The sequence below is a fragment of the Hipposideros armiger genome, unplaced genomic scaffold (genome assembly GCF_001890085.2).
Source record: "Hipposideros armiger isolate ML-2016 unplaced genomic scaffold, ASM189008v1 scaffold_375, whole genome shotgun sequence".
NCBI lineage: Eukaryota > Metazoa > Chordata > Mammalia > Chiroptera > Hipposideridae > Hipposideros > Hipposideros armiger.
The window spans coordinates 207075-227630 of record NW_017731725.1 but is presented as its reverse complement, the minus strand read 5'-3'; the positions used below and the strand labels follow the sequence as shown (position 1 = coordinate 227630).

Genomic DNA, 20556 nt, shown 5'->3' with positions numbered 1-20556 from the left:
CCAAGCACCCATGATATTTCCCATGAAGCCCAGTTGTCCTGGTAATATCCTGAACTTGATCATTGTCCTAAGTCCAGTTTGAATATCTTTTGCCAGCTGCAGAGGATTTACATAATAATCATATTTATTTCCCAACACAGGAGTCGTGGGTTAAAATATATATTTCTAAAATCTGGTTGAAAACCATCTCATCATTAGTCTCATCTACTTCTCCTAATTTTACCATAGGCTACTAAATGAAACTATTTGGTAATTTCAACATTTTCCCCTGAAATCTTCTTTGCCAAGTCTATGAGGTCATTGTGTATATTTTCTGTCTTCCATATTAACACAGGCAAGCATCTTGCCATTATTTGGACAACACATAAAAAGTTTCTCAATTCTCCAGCCTTTAATAACAATTTCCACACTGATCTAGATGTTAACATTGCCTCACTGTCTTTGCATCCTTTCCCCCATATCATCCCAATGCCATATTTATTAGGTTTTAATTATGAGAGCGCCTCACTTCTAGATATAAATCCCTGTTCCAATTATTTTTATGTAAGTAACAATTAAGTCATATAAAGACCTACAACACTCTATTATCATTTCTCATGGATCTGTGTGTTGATAGAGTGATCCTGCTGGTCTACATGTCATTGGCTGGAGTTACTGATAAATTGGCCTTTTGTTACTGTGATATGTATTTTCTACATCTGAATACATGTTTTTCTGATATGAATATAGCTTCATTTTATGCTTGTTTTAAATGGTATACATTTATCTTTTTATCATTGCTTTATGCCTTTATACTTAATGTGCATTTCTTGAGAATAAACTAAGTTGGGTCTTGGTTTTTATCCAACTGGGTAATGTGAACCTCCGTTGGACTTTTTTAGCTCATGGCATTCAGTGTAACTATGCTATGTCTGGATTTATGTACACCATTTGGCATTGGTTTCCAAATTGTCTTATTGTTTTTGTTTGTTTGTTTGGTTTTGTTTTGCTTGCATATATTTTCCTGTTTTCTTTTTTATTTGTCAAATATTTTTATCATTCTATTAGTTTTAACTATAGCTATACCTCTTTATATTATTTTTATTATTGCTCTTAGGCCATTTGTATACTCTAGAGTTAACTTGTAGTATTTCACATAAGATATAAGAATATTACACCAATAGAGTCCTGTTTGACCCATTTGTCATAGTATTGTTGTCATATATAATATACTTATTTATGTTATAAATCCCACAATTCAGTATTATAAAGCTTGCTTTAAACAGTTGTATGTGTTTTAAAAAATTTAAGAGAAGAGAATTATATACGATATTATATTTGCCAAGATAGTTCCTGTCTTCAAGGCTTTTATGTCTTCTTATAAATCAGTTTTCATTTGTTGTTATTTCCTTTCAGCCTGAAAACTTCCTTCAAGATTTCTTATAGTGAAGGTATTCTGAGAATGAAGTCTCTGTAGCATCATTTAATTTCCATTCTTGATGTTGTAATGTTTTGAATTGTCCTAGGATTCTGTTTCCTTCCTCTAAGTAATGGTATTACTTACCATAGGAGGATGTTAGCATGGCTGAACTCAAATTCCAAATTCTATCTCATTGGTTTGTAAGCATGACACTGTACAGCTCAGCTCTTCATATTTTCAGTGGTTGTTTCCATTGGAAACTTTGTGATTTCCCTTCATGTGTGTCACGCAGGCACTAATCAAAGATTTATGCAGTTCAAATGAAATCTCTGTGCTCTTCTATATATTGCTCCCTCCTTTCTTGGAAGCCTGCTTTCTATTTTTCTGCCATTTTGAAAGCCTTAAACTGTCCTGTGACTCTTCACATATGTAAGGTTGCAGCTTCTACCATTGTTTTCATTGCCCTGACAGTGCCGACTGAAGGTACTCTCAGGTGAAAAGCCATGTAAACACAAATTTTTATCAAGTGGAGTTTCTTTCTTTTATGAGTTGACTCCACTCCAATTTCTGGCCACTCTCATTTAGTGCCTTCAAATACTTGTTCAAAGTTTGCAACTGTCATCTGAGGAATGGCGTTTCTATATGCTATTCCACTGTTACTAGAACCCCCCAGGATTAATTTTGCCTTTGTGTGTGTGTGTTTCCTACTAAGTCCACTTTATCTCTGATCCTTGAAAACTCTGATAATTGCCAAAACTAGATATTTACTGTGCAACTTTTTCTACTCACTTTATTCCCATTCACATTTATGCTTCTTCTCCTATGAACCAATATCCCACTGCTACTGTCTTCCCAACCATGTCATCTCAACCCTTTCACAATAAACCTTTCCCCTACATTATTTAGTGAACATTTTTTTTTTACCTTCTTGCCTCATTAAAGCCTTCCTCATTGTGGTTATATCTTACTGCCTTCAGCCCTCTTCCATGCAGTGATTTTTCCTATAATCACTGAAACTTCAGAGTCAAGAAGTGGGACTGAATTCCCCTTCTTATGCACTGGCACACAAACATCATTTTCAATGCATTTCCTCAGTTCTGGATTAACATAACTTTCTCATTCTCCGTGTCTTCTCTTCAGTTACTACTTATGCTGAACTTCAATACTACCTAAGTTTTTACAACTGAAAACTTTTTTGGAGAAAATAGACAAAACCCCAGTAGAATCCCAGAACCCCAGCACTGGTAATTTATTGGCTCAAGCAGCAAAACCATAGGAGTAGCAAAAGTCAGACTGGCCTAGATACATTAAGGACTGGAACTCTGCATTTTTGTCTATTTGTCTGTCTTTAGCTTTCGATATTATCTTTCTGCTTCTCTCTGTCATTCTTCAAATTGTTTTCCTCCTAAGTCGAGGAATTTTCTGCCAATAGTTACAAACTCCCATTTCATATTTTCAATGCTAAACAGGATCTGAGCAGCATTTTCTCAAATTCCTTATTCTAAACCCCAAGAATGGTCTCTGACTCTGGTTTAATGAAGGCAGATGGCAACTCTAGTGAAAGTTGTAGTTCCCACAGAACAATGTGGTTAGAAAGATCATTTTCAAAAAAGGTCAACATATCATCAGCTTGCAGGAAAATGGATATTCACTTAAATGTGAAACATTTTACACTCCTTGAATTCTCCATTCTGTTACCATTCTTGTCATTCACAGAAAATAACATTTCTGAATTCCAGAGAATATACATATCATCAGATGATAACTTCCCTGATTCCTAACTAAATCTCTAGAGTTTTAATACATATCTTTATTTATGCTTTCCATTTAGTTAATTTCTTTTTAAATAAAGGCAGGTCTGTTCCTCTTCCTTTCTAAGGCTAACGTTATCACCAAATTTCTAGATCTCTATCTTATCACATTCCATTGCCTTTTCTCTGTTGACTGTTCTCTCTGGTTCCTGTAAATTTAGTCTGTATTTATATAATATACCAACATCATCCCATGAGTTCACAAAGATTAATAAGTGTGATTGGATCCTGGTAGAAATGAGATGGCACATTCAAATAGGAAACCTGAAGAGATCTTAATATATTATTTACAAATGTGTGACAGGTTTACTGAAACCAAAAGGGACAGAGTGGGGTATTTTCTGCCATTCCGCCTGATGGGGTTGAGTGAGCTGGTACTAGAAGCTGAGCCTGTGTGGAGAGAGAGAGGCTGTGTGGAGCACACTGTTTTAGGGAACATGTGATGATCAGTGAAGGGACACAGCCAGCTTGTGGTAATCCACCAGGGGAAGTGAGGGAATAAACATCTTCTGTCCTTCTCCTTCCCTGTTACTACATACTAGATTCTCATTTGCAAAACTCAAAAGAAAATAAGAAAAAACTATACATAATACAGTGTAACCCTCAGACACAGAGTAGACCTGAGAGAGCAAATGGAAGATAGACACCCATGAACCACTTAAACTTTCAGTGAAAAAAAATATTGCTCTTGTCTCACATTCCTCCCCTTTAGGCTTAGGTCTCCTTTTTCTTCACCTGCCAAACGTATTCAAGGAGTAACCTGGTCTTGCTATCTCCCCTTTCTCATTTCACCTATATATTCCTTATCTTCTATTCAACAACTAGACTCCACTGAAAGTTTCCTTATGAAGGTCACCAAGCCCTCTAATAATGATTTTGGATCATTTTCACACTAAATAAGACTGGGCTGTCTGACAATATCTGACACTTTCTTACCATTTCTTTCTAATTGAAACCTTTTGTTCTCTTGCCTTTTCCTTCTGCTTCTCACTGCATGCTCCTTTCTCTACTCATTCCTTAGATTTTAATTTTCCTTAGTGATATCCTGATCGCCATTTCATTTGTCATTCTATATATTTTTTTCCTAACTGATGTCTTAGCAAACTATCCTCCTTCTGGGACTCTCTTTTGTTCCAGCTGCACACATCAGGATTATTTAAAGGGTAATTTCACTTTAATAATTTATCATCTGACAGAGTCAGCAGTGTGTCTGAAGCTCTGCTGGTTTCCCTCTTCATTAAACATGCTTCTTTTACTCTTGTGGCCTCAGGTAATAGCATATTTCCACCCTGGGAATCTCATAATGATTTTGGCTTTTCCTCACTTCCACACATCTGAACATCCTAAAAGCCTAACCTGTTTGGTTTGTTGCTAAAGTATCTTCTGATTTCATCCAATTACCTCAAGCCTTGTTTCCATATCTCTAAGTTTGATTATTGCAAGCACTTAATTTTTTCTCTATTTTCAGTGTGTAACCCTTCTATAAAACAAAAAGAAATCAAATTCCACTTTTCAGTTTAGAGTGATATCTTAAAATATACATTGGGTTATGGCTTTCCCAGATTCATGGCTTTCCATTGTCCCTGGTAGTCCTCAGACAGCATTTCTGATTTGGCCTGTGCTTAATCCCCCAACCTTATTGCTCTCAAGGTAATTTTTGACTATACTGAACATGTCTGAGCCTTTCAAATGCCCATTTGTTCTTTTTCCTCTTCTCATCGTCTGTTATTTCATTTTAAATTTCTTCCAGGAACAGCGAGTTCTTAGACATGCATGACAGCTTAGAAATTATCAACATATACTTTTTTCAATTTGAAGGGAAAAGACCATTCTCCACATGGTGGGAAGGAGGTAGTTCACACAGGTGGATAGATTTAATCAACCTAAAAAGCATGTGTAGTGAAAAGGTAAAAAAGGAGAGGAAAGGATACTGAATAATACCAAACATTAAAGCAAGTAATATCCTGGAAACCAAGGAAGGTATGACATTAAATATATACATGTATATGTATATGTATATGTATATGTAGATCATTTCCATCCCTTTCCAATTTTACAGAGTTCAAATTACTAAGAACACATTGCAAAACAGTCATTCCCTATAGTTTTCAACTTAACTATAATTTTCCTAATTGTTAGAGAGTCAAGGGTATATTATTTCCTATTGATAAGGCAAATAAAAATGATTAGTATAAAATGTAGGCTATAGTTAAGCATTTCCTGGAATCTGCCAGGCGTGTCATACTATTGTTGTATATACTGAGTTACCCAGATGGGACTTGTGTTGCAGTGTCTTGATTAAATGCTATGGCATGTTCAATATAATATGTTCATACTTATAGTCAGTGACAATATTTTTTTCACTGGATATATTTTTAAAGAACATGTAGTCAAATATAATTACCCATGTGGATGGAATAGTCTATAGGTTATAAAGAAAAAATGTAGGAAATGTCAAATTTATAAATAATAGTTCTAAATAATAGTTAATTATCCATTAACAAGAAATACAATTGAAATTACAAAATTAAAGAACTATTTAACCAAAATATGTGCATTATGAAAATGAAGAGATTAATAGAAGCAAAAATACTTAATTATTTTTGTAAATAGTACAAAGACATATACTTATCCTCTACTCAGGTTCCCTTTATTCTTGTCTAAATGTCCTCATCTAAGTGTTTATATGGAACTAAAGATAATGACTGAATCACCAAGAAGTTGAACAGGATACTGCCTGTCAAACCAGTATGTATTACTTGCTTCCTGCTTTAATTGCATCACAGAAGAAATATGAGACAGGATCATCAACAATCACTATTAAATAACTGTTTTGTTTTGTTTTTCTTTTGGACTTTTATTATGAACTCAGAACTTTACAGTTCATCCAATTTATTTGAGCTCCCCAAAATAATACTCATATTATTATTTTCATTAAAATGATTAAATCAAATCGAATTTTTGTTAACATACTAAATGAATATGTAGTTGACTTTAAGTTGTTTTTCAATGTTAGGGAAGTTAGCTATGAAGTCTAGCCAGGATATTTTGTCCTCAAGCAATGATTAGGAGAGCTGTAGGTTGACTGGACTGGAGCATTTGATTATAGCATCTGCGGTTCTCCCTTGCAGCTCAACACAAGAATGTGTGAGGGATGGCCTGTAAAAGCTGAACAACTAATGGCTGCATTATTCGTACTCTAGTCTTTTGCATTTCACAGGCACTTAAAAATATGCACTTAAATATGCTTTCTAATTACAAGTTCCCATACAGAGTGTCCTCACCAAAAACCAGCATTATTATTCTGGCTTTCAACACACTTAAGCATTTTTATTTTGCTGAGTTTACTTGCCTCTTTGTTTACTTTCTTTGGCAAACATGTTTAATGGATAATTACCATTTCTCCTTTTTTATCTTAATGGCTATACATTTAGGGATGTGTGTCATTAAAGCTTTGGCAGATAAGGCATTTGCTTAAACAATATTTCTATTCTACTTGCACATATATAGCCTTCTTAAAATGTCATTATTATTAGTTTAGGCACTTATTTTCTTGAGAACCAAACAGTAATTTACATCAAAGCCCTGTTTTCTTTTTATTAGGTATGGGAAACTTTTATATTTTAGAAGAAAAGGGTAACAACTTATTTTTCACTATCAAAATATGATAGAAATATAGACTATTGTTTTAATAATGTTTTGTGCAACAAATTGTTCCCCAGGATTCCTTTATTTAATGAAATTCAATATGCAAATGGTCCATTTCGTGAATTATAAACTCATCAACAGATTATTTAGTTACTAGTAAATATATACTTAAAATTTTGGACTGTTCAGTCATAGTTTTCTATAGAAAATCACATGAAATTTATATCAAAATATCACTAGTGTGTAACAGGCAATTTGAGAGTTGCAGTCATCTTCATCTACTAAGAAAACACATCAAGTTCTGAAATGGACTTTGCTTCTTTAACTGCTTAACTGGTAAAGGAAGCACTGACTATGTCTGTCAGGAGCAACATTTTCTTTATATGAAGTCATCATCTTCACATTTTCTTTATTCCATTATATTTCATGGACATTATGTTTAGAATTTAAAATTGCTGATTGAAAAAGGGCTGAATTACTAGGTGTCACTGATTATATTTTTTAAACAAAGAGTAATAACTAGCATTTGTTAAGTATGCCCACATAGGTGAGACAATTAAGTTCACGAACTTTCCACCCTGTAAGTGCATGATGGAAAGTTCACCTTTCGTACACAATCACATTTAATTCTGGGAGGAAAGATAAGTACATACACTTAATCCCAGATGTGTATATGCATGGGTGTGTATGTGTCTGAACAAGTAATAATTTTCATTTCAAAATTAGAAGACAAATTTGCACGTGGAGGCATTATTGATTATCATTTCCACCATATGTACAAACCTAAAAATCTCTATTAGTACATTTTACATAGCAAGATAAATTAATATTAATGAATACTCTTTTGGAAGTGTTGGACATAGAGAGCTTTAGTATAGGGTGCCCCAGTAAGCACAGCTTGCCCCCAAATAGAGACTGGTTAATGACAATAATGCTTATTGGAATGACTGACTTTCATGTCTTAGTGTTTCAATTAAAATAGAAAATTATATGTCATCCATATCTGGATTTCTTACATGAAATGCATTAGGTTTTCTTCAAAGAAAGCATAATAGTCATAAAATCATTTATCAGGAAAGGAGGAAACCCATTTGTATTTATCAAAATTCTCTGTTCACTTCTGAAGAAAATTTCACTCCATAGTAAACAACAACAACAAAATAAGAATGCCTTTTCCTTCAGGAGAAAATGCATTTTTTATGTTTACTTGTTAGGTTCAGTTTCTAAGACTAGAACTTGGAAAGGAGCTTAGATGAAATAAAAGGTAACTACTTGCTAACTCCAGTGGATGAATACCACATGGCAAAATAATTGTATTGAGGAATTTATTTTTCCTATTTATTTGTTCTTTAAAAAAAAACACCAAAAAACAGGATTCTACAGATTTCAAAAGAGATATATAGCATTAATAAAATTATGTGTAAAACCTATGCTGTTTGTGGAGGATCTGTAATTATAATGCTAGAAACAAACATGCATAAAAAGACTGCATTATTCAGCTCTGCAGAAGTAATTATATAAAGATTTTTTCTAATTATTTTCTATTGTCCCCATAAATGGACTATATAAATTCCTTTCTCTGGTGTATGTTGTAATAAGTTATAACTAGGAATTAAATAAAACCTCCCCAATTAACAAAATGTTTGAACGAGGGTATATTCTTAAAATACTCAAAGCACTATACCTTACAAATTCACAAATGTGGTAAACAGTAACTATACATAGTTTTTAAATTTTTAATAAAAACTCATAAATTTATTCTCCCCCAACCCCCATTTCCATACTGTACTCTTTCCAAGTCAGGTACTATGTGTATCTGAAACTTAGGGGTTGGAGAGTTATACTAAATATCAACCTAAATTATTTGAAATTATTCTGTACACAAGATGTGTCTATTATTCCTAACTATTTATTTATTCAATTGTTTATTTTTATCAGTATGAAATGGACTTTTTAATATTTTGCATAATAATTATTTTCTTGTTCAAATTATTCTAGCCTAAGTCATTGGGAATACCTTCGGTTGGCTCTTGTGTCTCTTTGACATACTCTCGTAGTTACACTCGAGTAATTCCTTGTTTTTCAGTTTATGGTATTACAAAATTGGTCACACTCATTTGTACATTCTGCATGCTAGCCTTACAATCAGATAATCTCGAAGGAGGTCTCGTTGCTTTTATTGGAGAATGGCATGAGAAAAAAAGATTTAGGCAACAGGCAAACTTTGTTATTTTTAAAATAAAATCTATTTTTTATATTTATTGATAGCTTAGGCTATTCTTTATATATAATCTTTACATATGTATAATTAAGTAAATTTTGTGTTAACATTCCACCTACCCAAACATTATAAAATATTGTCTATTGTATGGATTTTACTATATATGTTAGAAAATTATTTAAAATTACAATTACATACTTGATGGTTATTTATTTCTGTCAGGTAATGTGGTATTTATATGACCTATCTCATTTAATCTACATTCAACTCAGTGAGTTTTATTTTCATTTTCATTGAATCAATAGGAAAACTATAATTTAATGAGTTTAAATAGATGCAAAATATTTGAAGTTAAATATGTAATCTTATACCTTTAATTAATAATTATAAGAAAATAGTTTTTAAGAAAATTAGGTACAGCATTTAAAAATATCCAAATTGATGAGATTTAGATTCAAAGTATGATGGTTAATTTTCTTAGTCAACTTGACTGGACCACTGGGTGAGCAGATTGAACCTTCTTTCTGAATGTGTCTGTGAAGTTGTTTTCTTCACAGATTAGTATTTGAGATTAATTAGTATTAGATGAGTTAGTGCTTAAATCAGTGGACTCAGTGATGTAGCTTGCTTTTTCCAATATTCTTGGGCATCATTTAAATTTGAGGGTCTTACTAGAATAAAAAGTGAAAGAAAGGAGAATTTGTTTTCTTCTTGTCTGCCTACTTGCTCTGGAGCATTGGTTTTCTTCTGTCCTCGAAATGGGGTTTCCACAATTGGCTTCCCCTGGTCCTCAGGCCTTTAGCCTCAGATTGAAATTACACCACTGCCATTCCTAAATTTCCAGCTTGCACGTGGCAGATGCCAGAACTTCAAAGCCTCTATAATCATGGGAACCAATTCCTCATAAAGAATCTCCATAAATATATGTAGTTATCTATCTATCATCTATCTATCTATATATCTACCTATATCTATCTATTTATCCATCATCATCTGTCATTTGTCTATCTAATCTCTCATTGGTTCATGTGTCTCTGAAGAATCCTGGCTAAATTCCATTGCTTAGAAAAGATACTAGAGTTCAAGGAAGTATCCAGTAATTTACTTTCTATATATTAGTTTACACAGTAATTTATGAAAATATATATTTTATAAGGCAAACCTTAAATGTATTAGCTTTTGAAAAAAACATTATAATTCTTTTACTGAAGCTAAAGAGGTACCATTAAAGTTGAAAACAAAAAGTATCTTTTAATGGCTACTATATGTTAAACCCAATATAGCAACTTTCAAAACTTAAATAAATGATTATATTAGGAAGAAAAAAATTAAGAAATCCTTAACAATTTCATGAGAAACTGAATAAAAAAACATTTCAAATATAACATAATAGGCTGCTAATATATTTCTTACTGTATTTTTCATTGTATCATTTGGTTGCATTGGTGGCCTTTTAATAAAAAATGAGATGCACTATTTTAGTGGATGTGCCAATAATGGTTATTTCACTGTAGTTTCTGCCTCAGGGATAATTGGTTGGTCATTTTAGAAGCAGCCTTTAAGAAAATGAAGGACTAATAATGTTGTTTGAAGACAGAAATGAGTTCAGACAAGTGACAGAAATGCTTTTTAAAGTGAATTATGTTTGCTTTTCCTTCCCCCTTGGTGTTCATTACCTTTAAATGGAGCCACGCATTGGCAGAAGTAATTACCGGGTTGGTCAGTGCAGGCAGCTCCGTTCTTACAGGGATGTGAAGCGCACTCATCTGCATCTATTTCACATTTGGTACCTTTAAAAAATAATTTAAAAAAAAGATCCTACATTTTAACAGGAAAGCAAAAAGCAGGTTATAATTCTAAAATTTGCTCACACATTTTCGTCCATTTGGGGAGTTTGCTGAGACTAAACTTATCAGATAAGAATACCACATATCTGAGTGTCAGAACCCATTGATTTCACCTGACTATCAACTGTAACAACTTCTCCTGGAAATACTACCTGCAGACTAATCTTCTTTGAATTGGTAGGCATTCAAAGTCTGCTTCGATGTGAACTAATTTATCTTCTGCTTTGGAGTCGAGAGATGGAACAGATGTTTCAAGTTATTGGGATGCAAATCAAATGTTAGGCTACAGAAAATAAAAAAGGAACAAAAAGGATATACTAGTAAATCAATAATTTCCTGATGCATGTCCCCAGGGCTAAATGTTCTCTACAAGGCACAATTGTCAAATGTTACTTGCCCATACAGCCATGGGGACAGATCCATTTGAATTTATCCATGAGCTCTGTGGATGTTCTGTTACAGAGGCTGGGTGATGAATCAAATTCCTTTCCATTAACTTCACAAAGCAGGCCTGTGAGGAAAAAAAAAGGCAAACTGAATTGTCTGTCAACTATATAGTCTTAACATTTTCTTTTAACGAGTTCTGTAGTGCAGATTTTCCATTAAGGTTCCAACTATAATTTTTGTTGCTAAAACTAATCTTTCATGTTATGTCACTTGGATTTTTTGTTAATTTGCAAAGAGTTGAAAACATAACCTAAACTGACACTAAATTGATTCTTAAGACTTATGACAGGATTGTTTTTGCCAATTTTTAACAAGGATAGAAAAACTGACATTGACACATAACATATTGTACTTTCAAATTAGATAAATAGAAATCTTAATAGTTTTTTTTTCTCTAAAGTGGGGAAATGAATCTTGGCTAGACAAAAATTAATGTAACATACCTAACTAAAGAGAAAATCTATTTGTATACTATTATCCTTGACAAAATAAAATATTAAGTGAAAATATGATATTAGAACATCAAATTAAATTAAGAAGAAAGTGACAATTAAAAATAATACTGTGAGTATATAAATACTTTGTTGAAACCTTAAGATATTTATTTAGTAATTTTCCTTATGGATCATCTTTGTGAGAAAAAAATGGTACATTTAAAAGTTTGTTGTTTTCTTTGTATATGGGGATGTATCTAAATCCAACTCCCCAGAAGACCTTGTTTTTGCTCTCTATCATACAATGCTAAGAAATAAGTGAGTTTTTGTTGATGATAAACAATGTATTAAGTTTTTATAGTGACCACATATTTTCTGAAGATGATCATTCTAAAGAAGTTTTAATATAAAACTAGTTTTTTAGGGTTAGTAGGGAAAAAAAAAAACCAAACAGCTATACCATCCATGATTTTCACACACACACACACACACACACACACACACACACACACACACACCCCACAAATTGACTTTCTTACTGCTTAAAGATAACACAGTGTTTTCATTTTTCAATCAATCATTCACATAGAAGTAGATTTAGGAACAGTGTTTGGGAGTTGGACTTTGGGTAACATTTTGGCTTGTAATGATGGCAGCTTGATCGTGTTTGTTTGCATATAAGAAAAGGATTGAGAGTCCTGTTACTTTTTTCAATCTTGGAAAACTAAGGTCTGCCTATTATTATAGTTTCCTCCTAATGTAAAAACATTACATATTTTAAAACATTACCAGCTCTTTATCAAAATCGGTGATATGTCTTGACAAGGGCCACTGTAAAAGTTGCCACAGTAACACAATGGAATGTGGTATAAAAATAAATAGTACAAGTTTTAATATAAGTGTAGTAGACTTATAGTAGTCTTATAGTTAAGAAATCTAAAACAAAATAAAATAAAACACTAGTTTGTTTACCAAAGAAATATTCATTAAACACTAAATATGTCTATTTCTGTGATGATGTGAAGATGTAGTAAAAACAATCCAAGCAGATGTTACATATTTAAATACTCACCTGGAAAAAAAAATTGGCATGCATGTCTATAAAAAAATGTATCTTCTAAAAATAAGGAGCTACTTCCTCCTCAAATTATCTTTCAGTTTTCATAGTTTGGTTAGCATGTGTGTCTACCTTGAAATCCATTGTGACACAGGCAGCTGAAGGTGCTGTGAAGATCATCAACACAAGGGCTCCTATTTGCACAGGTGTCACTTGGGCACTCGTCTACCTCAATCTCACAGTTATTACTTAGAAACAAGCAAAGGGTTCACTTCATTACAAATGTGTCACTGATGCAACTTGCAACTAAGTCTAAGATTATGTTCTGAATATATGAGATTTTCAGCTGTCTGCAAAAAATCAACACATTGCCTAATGCTATCAATTAGATATTTACTCTTTGTTTTTGCTTTTATGTGACTGCAACTGTGGCTTTATTCTCATCTTAGAGAAATTCAAAGTTCCATTATTTTCTTAAAATTAAACACATACCTGATTGTAAATGTGACTGCACAGTGTTAACCAAATTGACTTTCTTTGATGTCTTTTCTTTCTATGATACCCATTTGGGTCCTGTCTACAATTCTTTACAAACAAAAAGAAAACTTAAAAATGTCTCAGCCCCTTGCTTCGTTGAATTAGTGTTGGTTCACAAATTATCCCCCATACATGGAAGGCAAGGGGAGGTTCAAGAAAGAGGCTGACCACTCCAGATTGGTAGGTGGTGGCTTTAATAAGTGAGGGAACTTACACAGGACATTTGTCTTGAATAGCTACAAAAGGAGTAGACTATCTCACCTGCCCGCTAGGACCATAAATGGGTTCTGGTATTCATCCCAGAGGGTCTCAACCAACCTTACTCTCTCAAAGCTTTGTCTTTGAACACCTCCTAATGTGGAAATGGTGGGTGAAAAGTACATTCAGAGGATAGAGGAGGGGGTGAAGAGCCTCTGATTGCCTGAGTCTAGCTGGAGGACACATCCTCTAAATGACCTCCTCCAACAAAAACTGCAAACTAAATTAACCCTCATATTCAGAAATTTCTTGAGACATTTTGTAAGAAAAATCGATGACAAGATTTCAGGAAAATTGTCAATGAAAAAAACATGTAGTGGAATTTGCCTTTTGTTTACTCGCACTATCTATCACCTGAACTCACTTTTGTGTCTGGAGAATTAACTACTTATTGACTCTTTGGTGAAAGTTAAGAGATTGCCTCTCAATATAGAAGGTGAAAATGCAAGTTACTATTTTTTTCCTGTCTCAGGTACCCCTCATGCGGGTATGCAAACTAAAGTTGGTCAATATCATGGCCCACCAGGGAATTTGAAAGGAAGCTGGTGATGCAAAGAAACAGGGATGGAGAATACATTTTTTTTTTCTGAAGGTGGCAGGAAAAAGCATCAGGAAAGCCAAACAAATTTTCAGGGGCCCCAGTGACAACCGCCTCAGTGTTATCCAGTGTCAGTGGTATGCTTCCATACTGATATTGTGATTATATCAATATCAGATCATCTCAGTAGCTTCCCTTGTGCATTTCAGTTTTCCAAATCTGATTCTAGTTGATTTGACAGATCCTACATGTAATGTTCTTTTAATCTCTAAATTAAATAACTTTTTTTTTGTTAAAATGCCCTGAGTATATTTCTAATACCCACAATGAATAACTCCATTACTCATATGTATTACAATTTGCTTTGTCATTATTATTAAATATTTATATTTCAACTTTACAGATGAAGCAATCAGGAGGAAAGAAAAGTAAAAGGAGTTTTAGTTTGTGGTAAATATCATCAATGTTAATAAATCATTAATGTTAACCTATATTCCATTTTCCTCTACTTTCAGGGGCAAAGAAGGTCATGTCTAACACCCTTTGTAGTTAGAAATACTGGTTTGTATTTTCTTGTGATGTCTTTGCCTGGCTTTGCTCTCTGGGTAATAGTGGCCTCATTGAATTATTTGGAAAGTGTTCCATGTTCTCCATATAGAAAGAGTGGTATACGGTTAATATTATTTCCTCCTTACATAACAACACATTATTGACTCACAAAAAAGAACAATTGCTCTTTGTACTAAGGCCAGAAAGAAATGTCACTAGAGGGTCCTCTTAGAGAAGATGTAGATAAGTTTTCTACACTTCTTTGCAGATGATACTATAGAGTTTCATACAGCTGTTACTTAAAGTTTCCATCAACACAATCTGTTTTTAGGCACACCACAGTTTAAACTAGTAAAAACATTTTTCTTCTTAACTACATTTAGAAATAGATAACAGTATATCTGAGGCACAGGTAGATATAGAGCTCCCTTACAAAGTGTTTTCTATCCTAGTCTAATTTTTTATAAATATTGACTGGAAGTAAGTTTTAAATTATACTGATTAATATATACTGGGATAACTGGTATGTTGCTTTTACTATAAAATAAAAACTCTATCCTTCAGCAAACAATTGAACTTGCACAAGCATCCAGGGAAGGGTGATATAATTTTGTGGAAACTGAAGAGCCTATTGTCAGAGCAAAAGTTCAACCAAATGAAGTTAAAGAAGCAAGAAAAACTTTATTCAAGGCTACTGTAATAGAGGAGAGGCCAGAACTCACTCTGAACTTGACTCCACTGTAACAAAGGGTGAGAGATTTTTTTGAGAACTAGAGCCTATACTAATAAGCTATATGTGTTTGCTAATTGGCCTTACCAAAAGAAAAGTAAACTTTTTCAATCTTTAAGACAGGAGGCCATTTTACAACTTGGATTAAGGTGGCTGCCGATGTTAGGTTCCTATCCTCACACAGAGGCTGGGAGACAGGGGCAGTATCTTCCTTGATGATTGCATTTCAAGGGAATGGCTCCTTGAGAAAGATAGCTGTGGGTGCAGAATTGGTAAGAGACTTTTTAAAAGATGCACACCTCAAAAACGCAGAGAAAGAATTTACAAGTTTGTCCGAAGTAAATGCTTTAAGAAAAAGGAGGGGAGGAACTCTGTGGTTGAACCATTGGAATTCTGTAAAGGACATGGAGTGAGAAGAAAGTCAGGAAGTATCTAAACTTTAGTTACACTGAGGGAAACCTTACGGGTGTCTGGTCTTATTAAAGTCTTGTGACTAATAAAGCACTTTGTGAAGATTCCTACAGCCCTGGAGTTCCCAAAAAGTAGGGGAAAAATATTAATTTATGTTCTTACAATGACATTCTTCTCATTTTCTGGTGAAGCCTGAGAAACATGGGTCTCATCTCCACACTAAATGAAACACATCATCGTGTTCTCCCCCAGTTATAATTCCTAAATATGTCCCTGACTTGTGTGACCCCAAGTTCCTCCAATCAAATGGAATGCTAGCTACAGTTTTGTGCTCTAGAATGAAATGTATCTTAAGAAGGATAAAATCTGATTAAATATTTTGCAGTCTCAGTCTTCAATTTCTCCCCACCTCTCATCCAAATTTCCAAACCTCATTTTTTAAGCAGTCTTAATTGATGAAGATAGGGAAGTTATGATTGTAGGCATTAGACGGGTTTGAGCAGATACCTACAAGTAAGACATTTATTTATTTTAATCCAAATTTGACACTTTAATTTTAAACTGTGCAAATCTTGAATTTTATATCATATTTTATCCTTCTTAAGATACATTTCATTCTAGAGCACAACACAAATCTCTGTGGAAACTTGACAGTCAAAGATGATGCTTCCATTACTCTTGTGATTTTCACTAAGCCTTATATACACAACTCCTAGGGGATAGTGCTCTAATCTGAGATGTATAGAATTAGAGGATAAAGTACAAAGCTTACAACATCGTCCACAGAAACATCAAAACTTGCACCTGGCCTACCTTCCTGATACCATCTCTCTATTATTCTGCTCCCTTTCTCATGCATCCTCTGCTCCAAGAAATCACAATAACTCTTAAATGACTGTGATTTTGCCTGATTCCATTTTAAAATCTTTATGAGAGGCCATCTCAGTGAGTCTCTACCTGTCCTTTCCAGGTACAGGCAATCATTTCCACCTCCTATAGTATTAACACCTTTCTCTGCAAGTATGTACTTATGTATCTGTCCTTTCCTTAAAAATATAAAAAAAGGAAAAAAAATGTCAGTATGCATTCTGGTATCTCTGGCACTTAGAACAGTTACTTACACATACTGGTTATTTAAAAAAAATTGTTAAATGAATGCAAAATTAACGGTGACTGAATGCACATAAATGACAATGGTATTGTATTTCTAAATGACAGATACTAATCTCCAATCTTGTTCAGTATAAATCATTTAACAAAACACTAAAATTCCAAGTGATATAATGGATATTATAAAGATTGTCAGAAACAGAATTTATGATTGACTCTTTCAATTTCTGATTATGTTCCACATGATTTGACAATAGGCTGCATTTAAATACGCACGTATGTATACAATTTTAGAACGTTCACTGCCAAAATGTAGATGGAATTTAAATGAGATTTTTAATTTAATTCAGTGAGCTGTAATAAAGTCTCCACTTGTTTGACAAATAAGTTGTTAAGCATTGTCAATGGAATGAATTCGATAAAGTCATATTCATGCATCCTTTTAGCTTTTGAGCTTCTGGATAAATTAAATAAACAAGCATTCTACAACTTATTTTAAAATAAGTTTTAGACATTAATTTCTAAATAATCTTAATTGAACTTTCTAATATATTTTCAGGTCTATATTTCAATTCTGGCTAAAACAGACACAGGTTCAAATTAGCTTTCCTTTTCCATGTTTAAGTAGCTTTTTATCTGTTTCTTGATGATTTCTTTTTTCCAGGCAGATTTCTTTAATTGCTTGCTCCATCTGGGCTAAATTTCACTGTGATAGGTTTCTCTTCATAGGAACCATAAAATAGGAATGATCCACTGACCAAAAAAAATAATAATCAGAGCCCTGTTTCACACACAGTATCTCAAATAGTCTATGTTTTCTCTACCCTGTCTCTTCAATTCCTTCATACCCCTTATTTCTTGTGTGATTTGCCTAGATCCTGAATTTTTTTCCTATATTTTCCTGTCCATTGGTTATTGCTTTCATTTTTGTTTGTTGGTTTATTCATTCTTTCATTCCAACATACAGTTTTCTACCTACCTTTGCCAATTCACTTAATTAAAACCATCAATTGATTTATAGAAAACATCAACCATACCATGACCTCTACATGACAAAAACTCCCAAGTTGAAATCTCCAGTCCTGACTGAAACTCTGTGATTATACAACTAAATAAATATCAGTAGGTGGGGCGGCCAAGTGGCTCAGTTAGTTAAGAGCTCGCTTAAGAGTAGGAGCTCTGAGTAACAGGGTTGCTGGTTTGATTCCCGGCCCGAGCTGAACTGCCGCCGAGCTGCCAACAGGTGGCAGGATGGCTCAGCTAAAATATATATATATATATATATATATATATATATATATATCTCAATAGGCACACTACATGGATATCGATTAGGCATTTCAAATTTAAAGCAAAGCAAAACTCTCTCTAAGCAGTTCTACCTCATTCTTCCTTATTAACTATGATAAATTACAAAACCTAAGAATTATCTATTCCTCCTTATTGTCATTGAATTTGTCAGCAAATCTGGCAGTTTTACCTCTGAAAATATCCCCAATCTGTCCACTAACACCCAAGTCTCTCATAATTATCTCCTTCCTAAATAAGAGTAATAAAAGTAATAATCATCCTAACTGGCTTCCTTCTCATCCTCACTCTACTATAGCCCACACCAAATCCAGAGTATTTTTTTTAACATGTCAATACAATATTTAAATCTAGTATGATGTTTCTGACAGTACTTCAAATAAAATCCAACCTCTTTGCCCTACATGATATGGCGCCTGAAAAAGTTTCTACATGCAGCTCATACACCTTTCTTGCTCAGTTAGTTTTCAGATACATTGGACATCATTAGGTTCCTAAGGTACCACATTCCTTTCTACCTGAGGGTCTTATGCTGGGAGTCCTTTAAACCTGGAAAGTCCCAATCCTTTAGTAATTCCTTACAGACTTTAGTGTAAATGGAAACTCCTTTACAAAAGTTGATGTTGACTCTCCAATCCCTCTTTCACACACCCTGTTTTATTTTGGCTTACAAAGCTTATTAATGTGTACATACACACACACACACACACACACACAATGTGTTTTTCTTGTTTTTGTTTATTTGACTTTCTCCTCAATGGAAAGTTAGCTGTGTAAAAGCAAGGACCTTGCCTGTTCTGCTGTTAACTATTTCCCTACCAACAAAACAGTGTTTGGTACAAAGTTGGACTACGTTAAGTATTTTAAGTAAATTAACGAATTCGTGGAAGGCAGAGTCCATTATTAATTAGTACATAAAAAATTTCATACAATCATGTGATAATATGTAAAACATGAAAAATTTAGAATAAGAACTTCACATATGCATTTTTAAATTTATTATCCTGAAATTATACATAAATGGCCTTTAATTCGCAGCAAAACTTATTAATGATAGCATTATTAATCTAGTCATTAATGATTAGTTTGAAAGCCAAAGCTGATGCTGATCCTACTGAATTTGTTTTGATCAGTATTGAATTCCTTTTTACATGTATTTAGCTTTGTGTATGATTAATACTAATTCATAAACTATAAATTTACTATAAACAGAGATCTTACTGTATAGCATGGTATATTAGGATTGTCTTAGGTAGAAGAGAGGTTACTAAGGCACTCAATACTACTTCTGTGGGTGTATTGGAGTATAAAACCTGCCCAGGAAAGTAGTGGGGATGGGCCTTCAATGTCAAGTCAAGTCAGAACTGTAGTTCTTTCATTAAAAAGTCAGATCAGAGTTCATGTCCAAAGGCCTGATTTAAGGAGCCTAGTGGGGGAAAAAATACTCTCACTAGCGATGGATTTAAATGAGTTAGAAACCTAGAGTTAAAAGAAATGCTACTTCTTCTTCGTTCTTAATTTCCATCTAGGGGAACTTGGCCTTAAAATCCCTGGCCTCTTTGCCCCTCCCATTAGTCTTTCCCACAAATGGTGCAAGGAGTTCCCTGTGGGGGGAAAATAGCCATTGGTTCAGAGCTCTCAGATTAGGTGTAGCTAATCTTTCAAAAGTCCAGTTGGCTGTAGAGTTGATCACTGTCTTTGACAGTATTGATAGGGGACAACGACCTATGTACTCTGCTCTGCAGGCTGGATGTACCCAGGAGTATCTTATACTAAGATATATCCTTTCAGATATTATCATTAATCAATTTAATCTTTCGGTTGTCTGTTGGATGGATGTGCTATTATTTATACATTGGTTCAAACTCAGACATGGAAGAAGAATGCTATTTCTTGGATGAAACACTCACAGACCCAACAGGTGCAAGGGTGGTCTGTGTATCTGTAGTACCAGAAATATACTTCCACGCGCTTCCTTCCATAGTCTTGCTGGTAGAGTTTCAAACAGTTATAGAATCTATGAAGGCAGAATCTAAGCTGGATAAACTGTTTATTCAGGACTTGAAATGAAAGCTAATGTGTGAGTACTTAAGATCTTGGACAAAGAGGCTGAACGGTCAGGATGGCCCTACATAGTGAGGTTAGATGGAAAAGCTGTTGCTCATCTTGATATCCACATCCATCCCTCTCCACATAGTTCAGGCACTAGGCATAGACACAGGAAAGTGACCTGAGACCTGACTTCCTGTGT

The 20556-nt window shown here is 33.9% G+C and overlaps 1 protein-coding gene across 1 annotated transcript in view; it reads right to left on the bottom strand.

Moving 5' to 3' along the window:
• LOC109393324 (protein eyes shut homolog) overlaps positions 1–13008 on the bottom strand; it is a 1090347-nt gene extending 1077339 nt beyond the window's left edge. The window contains 3 exon segments of the mRNA XM_019662404.1: positions 10756–10869; positions 11320–11437; positions 12997–13008. Coding sequence (XP_019517949.1) covers positions 10756–10869; positions 11320–11437; positions 12997–13008 — 244 coding nt within the window.
• Between the last annotated feature and the right edge of the window lie 7548 nt (positions 13009–20556).